Source organism: Callithrix jacchus, chromosome X, assembly GCF_049354715.1.
Source record: "Callithrix jacchus isolate 240 chromosome X, calJac240_pri, whole genome shotgun sequence".
In the NCBI taxonomy this organism is placed as follows: domain Eukaryota; kingdom Metazoa; phylum Chordata; class Mammalia; order Primates; family Cebidae; genus Callithrix; species Callithrix jacchus.
The window spans coordinates 15,118,943-15,133,496 of NC_133524.1; the positions used below are offsets into that span (position 1 = coordinate 15,118,943).

General features: G+C 35.9%; 1 protein-coding gene across 1 annotated transcript in view; it reads right to left on the reverse strand.

Moving 5' to 3' along the window:
• The window catches only part of FANCB (FA complementation group B), a 38,197-nt gene that overhangs the window by 8,649 nt on the left and 14,994 nt on the right, over positions 1-14,554 (reverse strand). Inside the window, exons 4-6 of the mRNA XM_008988972.5 lie at positions 14,260-14,352; positions 9,476-9,604; positions 6,938-7,104 (exon numbers count right to left, since the gene is read on the reverse strand). Of these exons, the coding sequence (XP_008987220.1) occupies positions 6,938-7,104; positions 9,476-9,604; positions 14,260-14,352 (389 nt within the window). The remainder of the gene's footprint in view (positions 1-6,937; positions 7,105-9,475; positions 9,605-14,259; positions 14,353-14,554) is intronic.

A 14,554-nucleotide genomic window follows, 5' to 3' on the forward strand; every position in this document is an offset into this window, starting at 1 on the left:
TAAATCCACAAAAATGGGAAAAAACCAGCACAAAAAAATGAAACCATCAAAGACCGGAACACCTCTTCTCCATCAAGGGATCACCACTCCTCAACAGGGGAACATAACATGACTGAGAAAGAGTGCGATGAATTGACACAAACAGGCTTCAGAAGGTGGATAATAAACTTTTCTGAGCTAAAGGAACATGTCCTAACTCAATGCAAAGAAACCAAAAACATCGAAAAAAGATTAGACGAAATGCTAACTAAAATAACCAGCTTAGAGAAGAACATAAACGGCTTGATGGAGTTGAAAAACACAACACGAGAACTACGTGAAGCAAACACAAGTTTAATAGTTGAATTGATCAAGCAGAAGAAAGGATATCAGAGACTGAAGATCAACTCAATGAAATAAAAAGAGAAGGGAAGACAAGAGCAAAAAGAGTGAAAAGAAATGAACAAAGCCTCCAAGAAATATTAGATTGTGTGAAAAGACCTAATCTACGCTTGATCAGTGTACCTGAATATGATGGGGAGAATGAATCCAAGCTGGAAAACATGCTCTAGGATATTATCCAAGAGAACTTCCCAAGCCTAGCAAGGCAGTCCAAATTTCAAATTCAAAAAATACAGAGAACTCCACAGAGATATTCCTCAAGAAGAGCAACCCCAAGGCACATAATCATCAGATTCACCAGGGTTGAAATGACGGAAAAAATGCTAAGGGCAGCCAGAGAGAAAGGTCAGGTCACCCACAGAGGGAAGCCAATCAGACTCACAGCTGATCTCTCTTCAGAAACTCTACAAGCCAGAAGAGAGTAGGGGCCAATATTCAACATCCTTAAAGAAAAGAACTTTCAACCCAGAATCTCATATCCAGCCAAACTAAGCTTCGTAAGGGAAGGAGAAATAAAATCCTTATGGACAAGAAATTACTAAGAGATTTCATCACCACCAGACCTGCCCTACAAGAGCTCCTGAAAGAAACACTAAGCACAGAAAAGAACAAGTACCAGTCACTGCAAAAGCAAACCAGTAGGCAAAAACAAAAACTGCAATGAAGAAAATGAGTCAACTAATAGACAAGAAAACCAGCCAGTAACAAAATGGCGGGATTAAATACCCACATAACAATATTAACCTTGAATGTAAATGGCCTAAATGCCCCAATCAAAAGACACAGACTGGTAAACTGGATAAAAAGTCAAGACCCATCAGTGTGCTGTATTCAGGAAACCCATCTCACATAAAAAGACACACATAGACTCAAAATAAAGGGATCAAAGATTTACCAACCAAATGGAGAACAAAAAAAAACCAGGGGTTGCAATTCTAATCTCTGATAAAATGGACTTCAAACCAACAAAGATCAAAAGAGACAAAGAAGGACACTACATGGTAAAAGGATCAATCCAACAGGAAGAGCTAACTATCCTAAATATATATGCCCCCAAGACAGGAACACCCAGATACATAAAGCAAGTTCTTAACCACCTAAAATGAGATTTAGACTCCCACACAATAATAGTGGGAGACTTCAACACTCCACTCTCAATATTAGACAGATCAATGAGACAGAAAATTAACAAGGACATCCAGGACTTGAATGCAAAGCTGGACCAAGCAGACCTAATAGACATATACAGAACACTCCACCCCAAATCTACAGAATATACATTTTTCTCAGTAACACATTACACTTACTCTAAAATTGACCACATCATTGGAAGCAAATCGCTGCTCAGCAAATGCAAAAGAACAGAAATCATAACAGTCTATCAGACCACAGCACAATCAGACTAGAATTCAGGATTAAGAAACACACTCAAACCCACACAACCACTTGGAAACTGAACAACTTGCTTCTGAGTGTCAACTGGATACCACGGTGGCTCAAGCCTATAATCCCAGTACTTTTGGAGGCCGAAGCAGGTGGATCATGAGGTCAAGAGATCGAGACCATCCTGGTCAACATGGTGAAACCCTGTCTCTACTAAAAAAAAAAATACAAAAAATTAGCTGGACATAGTGGCACATGCCTGTAATCCCAGCTACTCAGGAGACTGAAGCAGGAGAATTGCCTGAACTCAGGAGGCTGAGGTTGCGGTGAGCCGAGATCGCGCCATTGCACTCCAGCCTGGGTAACAAGAGCGAAACTCCATCTCAAAAAAAAGAAAAAAGGAAAAAGAAATGAAGGCAGAAATAAAGATGTTCTTTGAAAACAATCAGAAGGAAGACACAACTTACCAGAATCTCTGGGACACCTTTAAAGCAGTGTCAAGGGGGAAATTTATAGCAATAAATGCCCACATGAAGAGCAAAGAAAGATCTAAAAACGAAACCCTATCATCAAAATTGAAAGAGCTAGAGGAGGAAGATCAAAAAAACTCAAAAGCTAGCAGAACACAAGAAATAACTAAGATCAGAGCAGAACTGAAGGAGATAGAGACACAAAAAACCCTTCAAAAAAATCAATAAATCCAGGAGCTGGTTTTCTGAAAAGATCAACAAAATAGAGCAGTAGCCAGATTAATAAAAAAGAAAAGGGAGAAGAATCAAATAGATGCAATAAAAAAGGATAAAGGGGATATCACCACTGATACCACAGAAATACAAACTACCATCAGAGATTACTACCAACAGCTCTACTCACATAAACCAGTGAACCAGGAAGAAATGGATGAATTCCTAGACACTTGTACTCTACCAAGACTAAACCAGGAGGAAGTCGAAACTCTGAATAGACCAATAACAAGGGCTGATGTTGAGGCAGCAATCAATAGCCTACCAACCAAAAAAAGTCCAGGTCTAGACGGGTTCACAGCCGAATTCTACCAGACGGACAAAGAGAAACTGGTTCAATTCCTTCTGAAACTGTATCAAACAATACAAAAGGAGGGAATCCTCCATAACTCATTTGATGAGACCAATATCATCCTGATACCAAAACCAGGCAGAGACTCAACTAAGAAGGAAACCTTCAGGCCAATATCCATGATGAACATAGATGCAAAAATCTTCAATAAAATACTGGCAAACAGATTGCAACAGCACATCAAAAAGCTGATCCATCACGACCAAGTAGGCTTCATCCTGGGGATGTAAGGCTGATTCAACATATGCAAATCCATAAATGTAATCCATCACATAAACGAAACCAAAGACAAAAACCACATGATTTTCTCAATAGATGCAGAGAAGGCCTTTGACAAAATTCAACAGTCCTTCATGCTAAAAACTCTCAATAAATTAGGTACTGATGGAACGTATCATAAAATGATAAAGGCTATATATGACAAACCAACAGCCAATATCATACTGAATGGGCAAAAGCTGGAAGAATTGCTTTTGAAATCAGGCACTAGACAAGGATGCCCTCTCTCACCACTCCTATTGAATATAGTATTGGAATTTCTAGCCAGAGCAATCAGGCAAGAAAAAGAAATAAAGGGTATTCAATTAGGAAAGGAGGAAGTCAAATTGTTTCTATTTGCAGATGACATAATTATAGATCTAGAAGACCCCATTATCTCAGCCCAAAATTTTCTCAAACAGATAAGGAACTTCAGCAAAGTCTCAGAATACAAAATCAACTTGCAAAAACCACAAGAACTCCTATATATCAATAACAGACAAACGGCCAAATCAAGAGCAAACTCCCATTCACAATTGCTACAAAGAAAATAAAATACCTAGGAATATAACTGACAAATGTTGTAAAGGACCTCTTCAAGGAGAACTACAAACCACTGCTCAATGAAATAAGAGAGGACACAAACACACAAACAGATGGAAAAACATTCCATGCTCATGGTTAGGAAGAATCAGTATCGTGAAAATGGCCACACTGCCCAAAGTAATCTATAGAGTCCAGGCTATCTCCATCAAGCTACCAATGACCTTCTTCACAGAACTGGAAAAAACACCTTAAACTTCATATGGACTCACAAAAGACCCCACATAGCCAAGACAATCCTAAGCAAAAAGAACAAATCCAGAGGCATCACACTGCCAGACTTCAAACTATACTACAAGGCTACAGTAATCAAAACAGCATGGTACTGGTACCAAAACAGAGACACAGACCAATGGAACAGAACAGAGAGCCCAGAAGAAACACCACACATCTACAACCATCTGATGCTTGACAAACCCAGCAAAAACAAGCAATGGGGAAAGGACTCCATGTTTAATCAATGGTGTTCGGAAAATTGGCTAGCAATGTGCAGAAAGCAGAAACTGGACCACCTGTCACCTTAGACTAAAATTAACTCCAGATGGAGCAAAGATTTAAACATTAACACCATAAAAACACTAGAAGAAAACGTAAGTAAAACCATCCAGGAAATAGGCATATCAAGGACTTCATGACTAAAACACCAAAAGCAATGGCAATAAAAGCCAGGATAGACAAATGAGATCTAATCAAACTACAGAGCTTCTGTAGGGCAAAATAAACCATCATTAGAATGAATTGGCAACAAACAGAATGAGGAACAATTTTTGCAATCTACTGATCTGACAAAGGGCTAATATCCAGAATATACTAAGCACTAAAACAGATATACAAGAAAAAAGCTAACAACCCCAATCAAAAGTGGGCAAAGGATATGAACAGACACTTGTCAAAAGAGGATATATATGAGGCCAACAAATATATGAAAAAATGCTCATCATTCACTGGTCATTAGAGAAATACAAATCAAAACCACACTGAGATATTATCTCATGCCCCTTAGAATGGCGATCATTAAAAAATCTGGAGACAACAGATGCTGGGGAGGATTGGAGAAATAGGAACACTCTTACACAGTTGGTGGGAGTGTATATTAGTTCAACCACTGTGGAAGACAGTGTGGCGATTTCTCAAGGGTCTAGAAATAGAAATTCCATTTGACCCAGCAATCCCACTACTGGGTATATATACCCAAAGAACTATAAATTGTTCTACTATAAAGACACATGCACAAGTATGTTAATTGCAGCCCTATGTACAATAGCAAAGACCTGGAACCAACTCAAATGCCCATCAACGATAGACTGGACCAAAAAATGTGGTACATATATACCATGGAATACTACACAGCCATAAAACATGATGAGTTCTTGTCCTTTGTAGGGACTTGGATGAACCTGCAAACTGACACAAGAACAGAAAATCAAACTCCGCATGTTCTCACTCATAGGTGGGTGTTGAACAATGAGAACACATGGAAACAGGGAGGGGAGCATCACACACTGCGGTCTGTAGGAGGGAAATAAGGGAGGGACAGTGGGGGGTGGGGAGTTGGGGAGAGAGAGCATGGGGAGAAATGCCAGATATAGGTGATGGGGAGGAGGGCAGCACATCACACTGCGATGTGTGTACCTATGCAACAATCTCATATGTTCTTCACATGTACCCCAAAACCTAAAATGCAATTAAAAAAAAGTCACCTTACAAAGAAAATGCCAGATTTCTACTGCATTCCAGGCAACTAAAACCAAATATCAAAGAGCCGATAATTAAATTTATGCAAATTGTTCCAAAGAACAGGAAAAAATGAAATATTCTTCAATTCACTGATAAACTAGTATAGCCTTCACACTAAAACCAGGCAAGTATCATTCAAGAAAATTTCAAGCCAATTTCACTCATGAATGTAGATGCAAATATTCTTGACCAAAGGAGAGCAAACCAAATCCAGTGACAAACTGCTTATCACAAGAATGCAAGACTGGTTTTATAATATAAAATTGATTAATATAGAGTACCACATTAAAGAAAGGAGAAGAAAAACCCAGATGATCAAACAGCCCAAAACAGCTTAGAAATTCATTGAAACAAAAGAATAAATCCGTGTCTCAAATCCACTAGATAAGTAGTCTAGCTCCCTTACTGTGTTAAGCTGCTCAAATATACTGCCATCATCTATTACAAGGCACTACCTGGTTTCTCTGTTTGTATATCTGTGGCTCAAATTCAATGTAGTTACTATAATGCCTGTATTTAGCCTGTTTTGGCTAAAAAGCTCTTTGTTAGACTGCAAATCCAGATGGCATGCACATTACTTCTCTATCCATAATTTTAGCAGCCCAAAAGAGAAAACTGTCTATTAACAGAGGAAGATACTTTGTTATTTAACTAAATTTTTACCTATTCACTTTGGTCAACAGTCTCTAAGTATCCCTAATACTTTTAAATGTTTTGATTAGAAAGTTCTGTATGCTATTTGATTATTTCCACCCTGAGACTGTAGCATCTTAATTTCATAAACCTCATCCTCTTCATATTATTAACTCAGTGCATTTGTGTAAAAGAGATACTTCCAGAGCTGTGATAGCCAAGAGAGTAGCTATTAGATACATGCGGCTATTAAGCACTTAGAAATGTGGCTAGTCAGAATTGTGATGTGTTATACATATAAAATATACACCAAGTTTGAAAAACTTAGTATGAAAAATAAATGTAAAATATCTCATTGATAATTTTTATACCAATACATGTTAAAATGATAATCTTTTGGACTTTTTGGGTTAAATAAAACATGGGGCTGGGCATGGTGGCTCATGCCTATAGTCCCAGCATTTTGAAAGGCCAAGGTGGGTGGAACACTTGAGGTCAGGAGTTTGATGGCGAGACCCCATCTCTACTAAAAATGCAAAAACTAGCTGGGCATGATGGTACGTGCCTGTAATCCCAGCTACTGGGGAGGCTGTGGCATGAGAATTGCTTGATTCCAGGAGGTGGAAGTTGCCAGTAAGCCAAGATCGCACTACTGCACTCCATCCTGAGCAACAGAGTAAGACTGTTTCAACAACAACAAAAAAGATTAATTTCTCTTGCTTCTATTTACATTTTTAAATACGGCCTCTAGGACATTTAAAATTGTACATGTGGATTACGTTAATTTCTTTTGGACAATACTGTTCTGGAGCATCAAGGTAGTGTTTCCATGTTGGAATTTACTTACAGCTTCAAAGATGATGTAGTTTTCACTCCAACAATCAAGCTATCATCCATTACACGATACCATATCTTCTCTACTACCTGTTCTGAATCTTGAAAACTGTCTGATAACTTTTCATCTAAGATACGGACAGAATTTTCTTCTTCGCCACAGAAAGGAACAAGACATTCCTTATTAAAAAAAAGTTTAAATAACTGATTAAAAAATATGTACCACGTATAGCAAAACTTAAATTAAAAAGTGTGCTTTTGGCCAGGCCTTATGGCCTAAACATTTAAAAATAAATCATAACATATTATAGATTACATACAATTTACTAAAATGAAATGTGTAAAATATATATAATTTCCTGTCTGTTCATATCAAGAAGCATGGCATGACTGGGGTATGGCAAGATAGGATATCCAACATAGAGCCAAAAGGGAGGCAAACCTGGAGTCCATTTTGAAAAAAAAGTCTGATAATACATACCCCAGTTATACTGAAAATAATCCAGTCTGTATTTTGTCAATGACTTGCACTAAGCCTATAACTATAAGCTTTTGTGTAGATAAAACTAATTAAACTAAGTTTAGACTACTTAGAGCTTACTGCTAAAATTTTACTCTTAAAGTCCAAGTCATACTCATTTCCACACACGTATGGATGTATAACATTAGAAACAGTAGTAATAAGAATAAGTGATAATAATAATAATATATATATAACATCTATTGAGGGTTTACTTTATACCAGGCACTGTTCTAAATGCCATTCGTGTATCAGTTCCTTTAACTTACACAATAACCCTAGTAGCCTAGGGCTGTATTGTTATAATCTACATTTTACAGATTAGAACAATTAGATACAGGGAAGTTAAGTAAATTGCCCAGGGTCACAGAGTCAGCAAGTAGCAGAGCTGGGATTTGAACTGAAGCAGACTGGTTCCACAGCCCATGTTCTTCCTTAACTATTACCCTATACTGACTCTCTATGAGGTAATTACTAAAAAAGATAGGGGCATTCACACAATAGGATACTAAATATGTTCCCAGGAATGTGACATTTCCGCCAGTAGCTGTGAGTTCTGAAGCAGGCTATTCGTCTGAATCCTGGGGAAATTTTTACTACCTGCCAGGTTTGCTTTTAAAAGTAACAACGTAAAAGGCCAAAAATGGGGCCTTGCACATGGTGGTTTCAATATATTAATTTCTAAACATTCCTTCCCCTTTCTAAAATTGGCAAAATCATTGAGGTGAGGAAAGGAAATGGGGAAATAATTTTAACAATGACTTTCATGAGGTTTCCCAGGAAATTAGAACAGTAATATAGAAAAGCAACACAATGTGTTTCTGTTATGCTTTATGACGTTAACAAGATCATATTTTGGACCCAAACCCTCATATGGCTAAGACTGAAATACAAATACAAAGCATAGGCCATGACAAGAATGCTCAATCCAGAAGGAAGTCAGAGCTAGGCGCTACAGTGACTGGAGGGAATAAAATGCAACATTAGCCCAGCTCTTATTGATTTACTTATAGTGCTGCTATGCTATGTCTTTCGCTGTATGAAATTAATGTGCATAAGTCTTATTTTTATGAAGTTTCAGCAGTTTTTGCTAACTTCCTACATTAATGTACTGGTGTAAGTTACCACATAAGGGACCAGAGGAGGTTCTTATGATGGTCAGCCACAAGGAAGAAGAGATTAAAATTATGAAAAGCAGATAGAAGAACTAAAAAAAACCCACAGCACTGTAGGAACATTTACTCAAGGAAAAAATATCCTTAGAAAGAAACAATGCAACAGACTAAAAGAACAATCATTATATTAATAATAAAATGATGTCATCACCAATACAAAGTTAAATAATACTCAGTATATTGTATTTAAGAAGTCAGGAAACGGGGAGCAATGGCTCACGACTGTAATCCCAGCATTTTGGGAGGCCAAGGTGGGCAGATCACAAGGTCAAGAGTTCTAGACCAGCCTGACCAACATGGTGAAACCCTGTCTCTACCAAAAATGCAAAAAAAATTAGCCAGGAGTGGTGGTGTGCGCCTGTAATCCCAGCTACTCGGGAGGCTGAAGCAGGGGACTTGCTTGAACCAGGGAGGTGGAGGTTGCAATGAGCCAAGATCACACCACTGCACTCCAGCCTGAGCAACAAAGTGATACTCCATCCCAAAAATAAATAAATAAAAATAAGTCAGGAAATACATAATTCATCTATGAGTAATTTCTATCCAAATAATACAAGTAAAAAAGTTTAACAGTTAAATCTACTGTAAACAAAAGGACTTGTTCCCCAAGGTTCCTGATAACTGAAATTTTAATATGCTACAGAATTACATATAAACCAATAAAATATTGGCTCCTTAATCAAATTTTTTCAATGTCATAGAAATCTACCATTATAACCTCTGCTACTTTTTTTCTTGATCCACTGAGCAGCATTTTCTAATGTATTCTAATATTTCAATTTAAATAACTATTCAATAGCTTACAGATTTTCAATTCATAAAATTATAAAAATGGTCATCATATGATTACTTTTACCTCCTTTGCACTTGATGTATTATCATCTTTTCCTTGAACCAGGTTTATTAAAGCTTTGTAAGATTTTGAAATAATTTTTTCCTTAAGCAAGAGATGCTGCTGTAATTCCCGTAAAGAAGAAAAACCAACCTGTAAAGTAGAAAGAAAAACAGTTGCAAGAAACATGATTTCAAATGAAACTGGACATACCATTAATTCAGGAAGCACTTTCTCCAACTGTGCTTATCAATTCATTTTTCTATAGAAAGTAGAATGCTTCTCAGAGCAAAACTGTTGTGTTTATAGATTTTAAGTCTCTAAGCTCAAAAAACGTACCTTCTTTCAAAGGAAAATACAGAATAACTGCAACATAGAGTTTATATCTCAATATAATAGCATGTTTCACGAGTGAGTTATTAAGTAACTTTGAATCAATGTGAATAAAACTCAAGGCCTACCAATACACCCACCTAATATAAAATAACTGTTTTCCTTGTTGAAATAATTTCTGCTTTAAAAACAAGGCATCGACATAAGCAAAGACATCATAGCGAATAGAAATTATCACTTTCAATCTGATACTATTTGAAATTTTCTGTTCATGTAACCTTTATAGCAAAACTGTAAAAAAAAAAAAAAATTAATAGCCCCAAACTGTCAACTCTACTGAAAACTACTGAAAAAAATAACAGTTTGGCTCTGAACTGGGCATACAGCAATCCATTCCTTTTATGATACCAGATAAATAGATTCCAGCACTAAGGATGAAACATTCACAGAATATATTTTGCTACTGAAAATTTAAAGAGTCACGTCAATGAACTGATAGAAGTTGTTTCATTTCAGGTGGATATCTGAGACTGTTTAAGTATTAATCTGGCTTTTAACAAAACATTTTTCTACATTTAAAAAACAAAATGTATCACTTTTTGGGATTCTTTTCTTTTAAATTACATTTCAAGGCAGGTAAAATCTTTTTCTTTTAATCAATGAATAGAAATTGGAGAGTAAAGACTGAATTATTCTTACGTCTTACCTTATTGCACAAAGTATGTAAGTGTCTAGCTAATATTTTAAAACTTTTTATGTTGACCTAGTTCTGTGGGCTGCACATAATTCTCACTCCATAACTCATTTGCTCAGTAATTTGTTATTTGGGGGTAGGCAGATGTACCCATCAAAGGTATATAGACATAACTGAGCTACCGGAGAGGTGAGAAATAGAAGAAAAAACTGTTTGTCGGCAGGTTGAACTGCACTCTCAAAAATTATCAGTGTTCACTCTTCCTTCCTCCTTAACATGTCCCTTACTCCAGGACAATATAGTGATTTAGTAGAGTAGTTAAATAATCTTGGTTGTGAAGTTTTGCTATAAAGCTACAAAAATAAATTAGACACATGGTAAGAAATTTAAACAATGTGAATGTACACCTCACCTTCTCTTCCTAGATGCTCAATGCCATTTGCACAACCAATAGATTGTGTACCCTTCGAGAACTTTTCCATGTGCATCTTAAGGAATGCTTTTCCCTCTGCACAAATAAAAATCCACCCAAAACCAAATACAGGAGCATATTATATTATACTGCAGACACTGAACCTTGCGTTTTTCTTCTTTAGTGTGATCTTTATCATACATGCAGAAGAATGTACAGTACAAAATAACATTTTACAGACTAACAATGAGGCCAACAGCCACATAACTCCACCCAAATCAAAAAGTAGCACTCCAGGAGCTGCCCAGGAGCCTTCCACAATCACAATTGCCCTTTCTCCCCTCAAGTCAATACTATCTTGGCCTTTTAAGATAATTCCTTGCCTGTCTTCATAATTTTACCACCTTTGCATGAAATCTTAAGGAGTACTGTAAGTTTTTTGTGTGTTTTGCTTCTGAAACTTTCATAAATGGAGTTGTTCTGCACGTATCAGGTTTTACAGTCGCCCATGTTGTCACTAGTAGCTGTAGTTCATTCCTTCCATTGCGCTACAGTATTCCGTCATACAACTACCACTATTTACTTCTCCATTCTCCAGTTGATGGGTATTTGGGTCATGCTCAGTTGTGCGGTGTTAAAAAAAATGCTGCTATGAACATCTGTGTACATGCGTACAAGTTTCTCTAAGATCCTGGTCTCCTCATTTCCCCTTCCAGTAATGGACTGGAACACAAATTTCAGGGGAGAAAGAACAGTGAAATGGACTCTAGGTCTAGCTCTGCAAGTCACTTAACCTTTCTGGCTATTTGTTACATCATGTGCAAAATAATGGGAAGATAGACATGTTCATCTCTACAAGGCCTTCCAGGGTTTAGAACTTTATCATATACATTGAAAGTTACTGTTAACATGTGCATACTTGAAACAAAATGGATATTCAACTATCTCTTATCTACTACCTCCATTCCTCCTTTCCTTCCCTTAATGTTGTTTAGAGCCTTTCATATTTTCTTTGACTCTGTGCTACATTCTGGATTTTTCTCATATATTCTGGTTCACTAATTTGCTCTGTATCTCTTGCATCTTTTTGAGTTAACTGTTAAAAGTCACCTATTGAGTTTTTTTATTTCAGTGTGTTTTTGCTTGAAAGAGATACTGTTTGGTTATTTTATGTGAATAATTACTCATGATGCCTTACTTATTTATGTGCTTATTCTGTGGACAGCTCATTTTCTTTGAAAAATTACTTGTGAAATTTATGAGGGCTAGAATGAATGTATGTTTCCCGAGAGGATTTTCTGTTTGTTTTTGTCAGATGCCTGGGGCACCACCAATTTAAGTTTAATACACATGCTCCCAGGGCAAAAGTGGCATCAGTGTTCTGCTTATCTCTCTGGGTTCCAGCTTTGAAAGTTTGATTTGATAATTTATTCTTATAGTGTCAGCTTTTTGAAGCTTCTAAGAAGGTCTTTAAGGGAGACTTCATCTATCATTTTCAGTTTTAATAGGAGAGTTGATCCTGCTTCATAAATTAAACCTTTCATAACATCATGCTTTCATAAAGTACTTTGGCATCATTTCTAAATCAGTATAAAAATATACATTATTCTTTTTGACAGCTACATAGTATTCCACGGTTCAGACATATCACAATTTTCTTATCATACTCCTAATGATATATATTTAGATTTGTACCAATACTGGAGTTTATAAATACTACATAAACATTTTTGAACAATCATCTCCATCCTTAGAAGAGATTTCTAGAAGTGAAACTGCAAGAGTAAAAAGACATAAGTAATTTATATTTAAATAACTATAATAACTTTTCCTCTGAGAAGGTTGGGCCACTATACATTCACAACAATACTATATATGAATGCACATTTATATAAGAAAATTAATACTTTGTCATGTATTACAATTTCTTTTTTCATAATTTGTCTTTTTATTACTTTTACTTGGTTCAGGGCGCAAAAATTTTGAATAGATCAAAGTCTTCTTTCATGGTTCTATATCTGTTATGATGTTTTATTTATCTACTGTTCACATTCATGTCTAATATGTGTTCAACAAGCATTTATTAAAGTGAACTCACTCTAATAATGAAATAGTTGCAAAATAATTTTAAAACAACCTGCAAAGTTAAAATATTTGCCACCTAGCCCTTTCCAGAAAATGTTTTCCAACCCTAGCAAAAGAGAAAAAAAATAATACAGCAAGAAGAGAGACAAATCCAAAAGGGAGGATACAACTAGCATGGCCCCCTCTTCAGTGTAATTTTTAAAAGTGGGGAGGGGAAATTATTCTAGATAAAAAGACTAATAAGAGATATAATCAAATGCAAGTGTAAACTTTGGTCGATTGGATCCCAGAAAAAAAACAGCTATAAAAACAATTTTGTGACAACTAAATACATTTGAATATGGACAAGATAGCAAACAAGATTAAGGGATCATTAATAATTTTCTAACATTATTAATGGTATTATAGTCACATAAGGAGAATATCCTTATTTTTAGAAAATTCCTGCTGAAATACCTAAGAGTGAAGTATTATAGCATTTGCAACTTTTAAATGGTTCTACAAAAATGTGCACACATATACACACAAACACAAACAAATGAGGCCAATAAGATTTTTAAAAGTAACAAGAGTTGAATGTATGTGGGGATCCAGAGATAATCACTGTATTCTTGGAATATTTCTGTATGTTTTAAAATATTATAAATAAAAAAAACAGCTTACAAAAGAACATACATCTTATAATCACATTTCTATGTAAATTTGCATATATTCATTTAAAAATCTTCAAAACTATACATGCCAAAGTGTAAAAACTGGTTATTTCGAAGTAGTGGAATCACCGACAATCATTAGGTTGTTTTGTTTTGTTTTGACATTTCTTTGCATAGCCTTAGTATTTTATAGGGAATGTGCACTACTTTGGTACATTAAGAAAAAGAAAACTCTTTAAGGGAGCTTTTTATGGAAAACATGAGAGTAAACTGTTCATGTCTGGAATGTATTATGATTTATCATATTCACTGTTACTCTTAAAAAGATACTGTGGCATACTGATCCCAGAAAGAATGTGTTTTCAAAAGTGAGTTTCTTCTATTTTCCCTCATGAGACTTATCAAATCTATATAGTCTCACTATAAAAAGGTATCATTTTTAGATGATACATTTGTAAGTAATATCATAATAGTTTATACAGAGGTACCAAAAAGATAAAGATCCTTTGAAATACCATTCTTCCCCAGGCACCAAGTTGCTTATACTTTAAGGACCTTTCTTCAATGTTCTTTCCTTCATTTAGAATAGTGCTAATCAAAAAGCAAAAGCAGAAAGCAAACAGACACTAACTTTCAGTCCTGATTCCAGAGGCGGAACTACCAAGTAACGATTATCTTGTTCGTCTTCAAATATGTCATCTTCATTGCAATCCGATGGTTCACTCTAATAAATAAATAAATACACTAAAACTAAAATTTTGAAATAATTGAAAATTCATAAAATTACCAAAATACAATTAAAGTATATCCAGTCAGAAGTTTCCCATGTTACACACTATTCTATAAAAGGCAAACTATAGGCCTGATGCAGTGGCTCACATCTGTAATCCCAGCACTTTGGGAGGCCAAGGCGGGCGGATCACCTG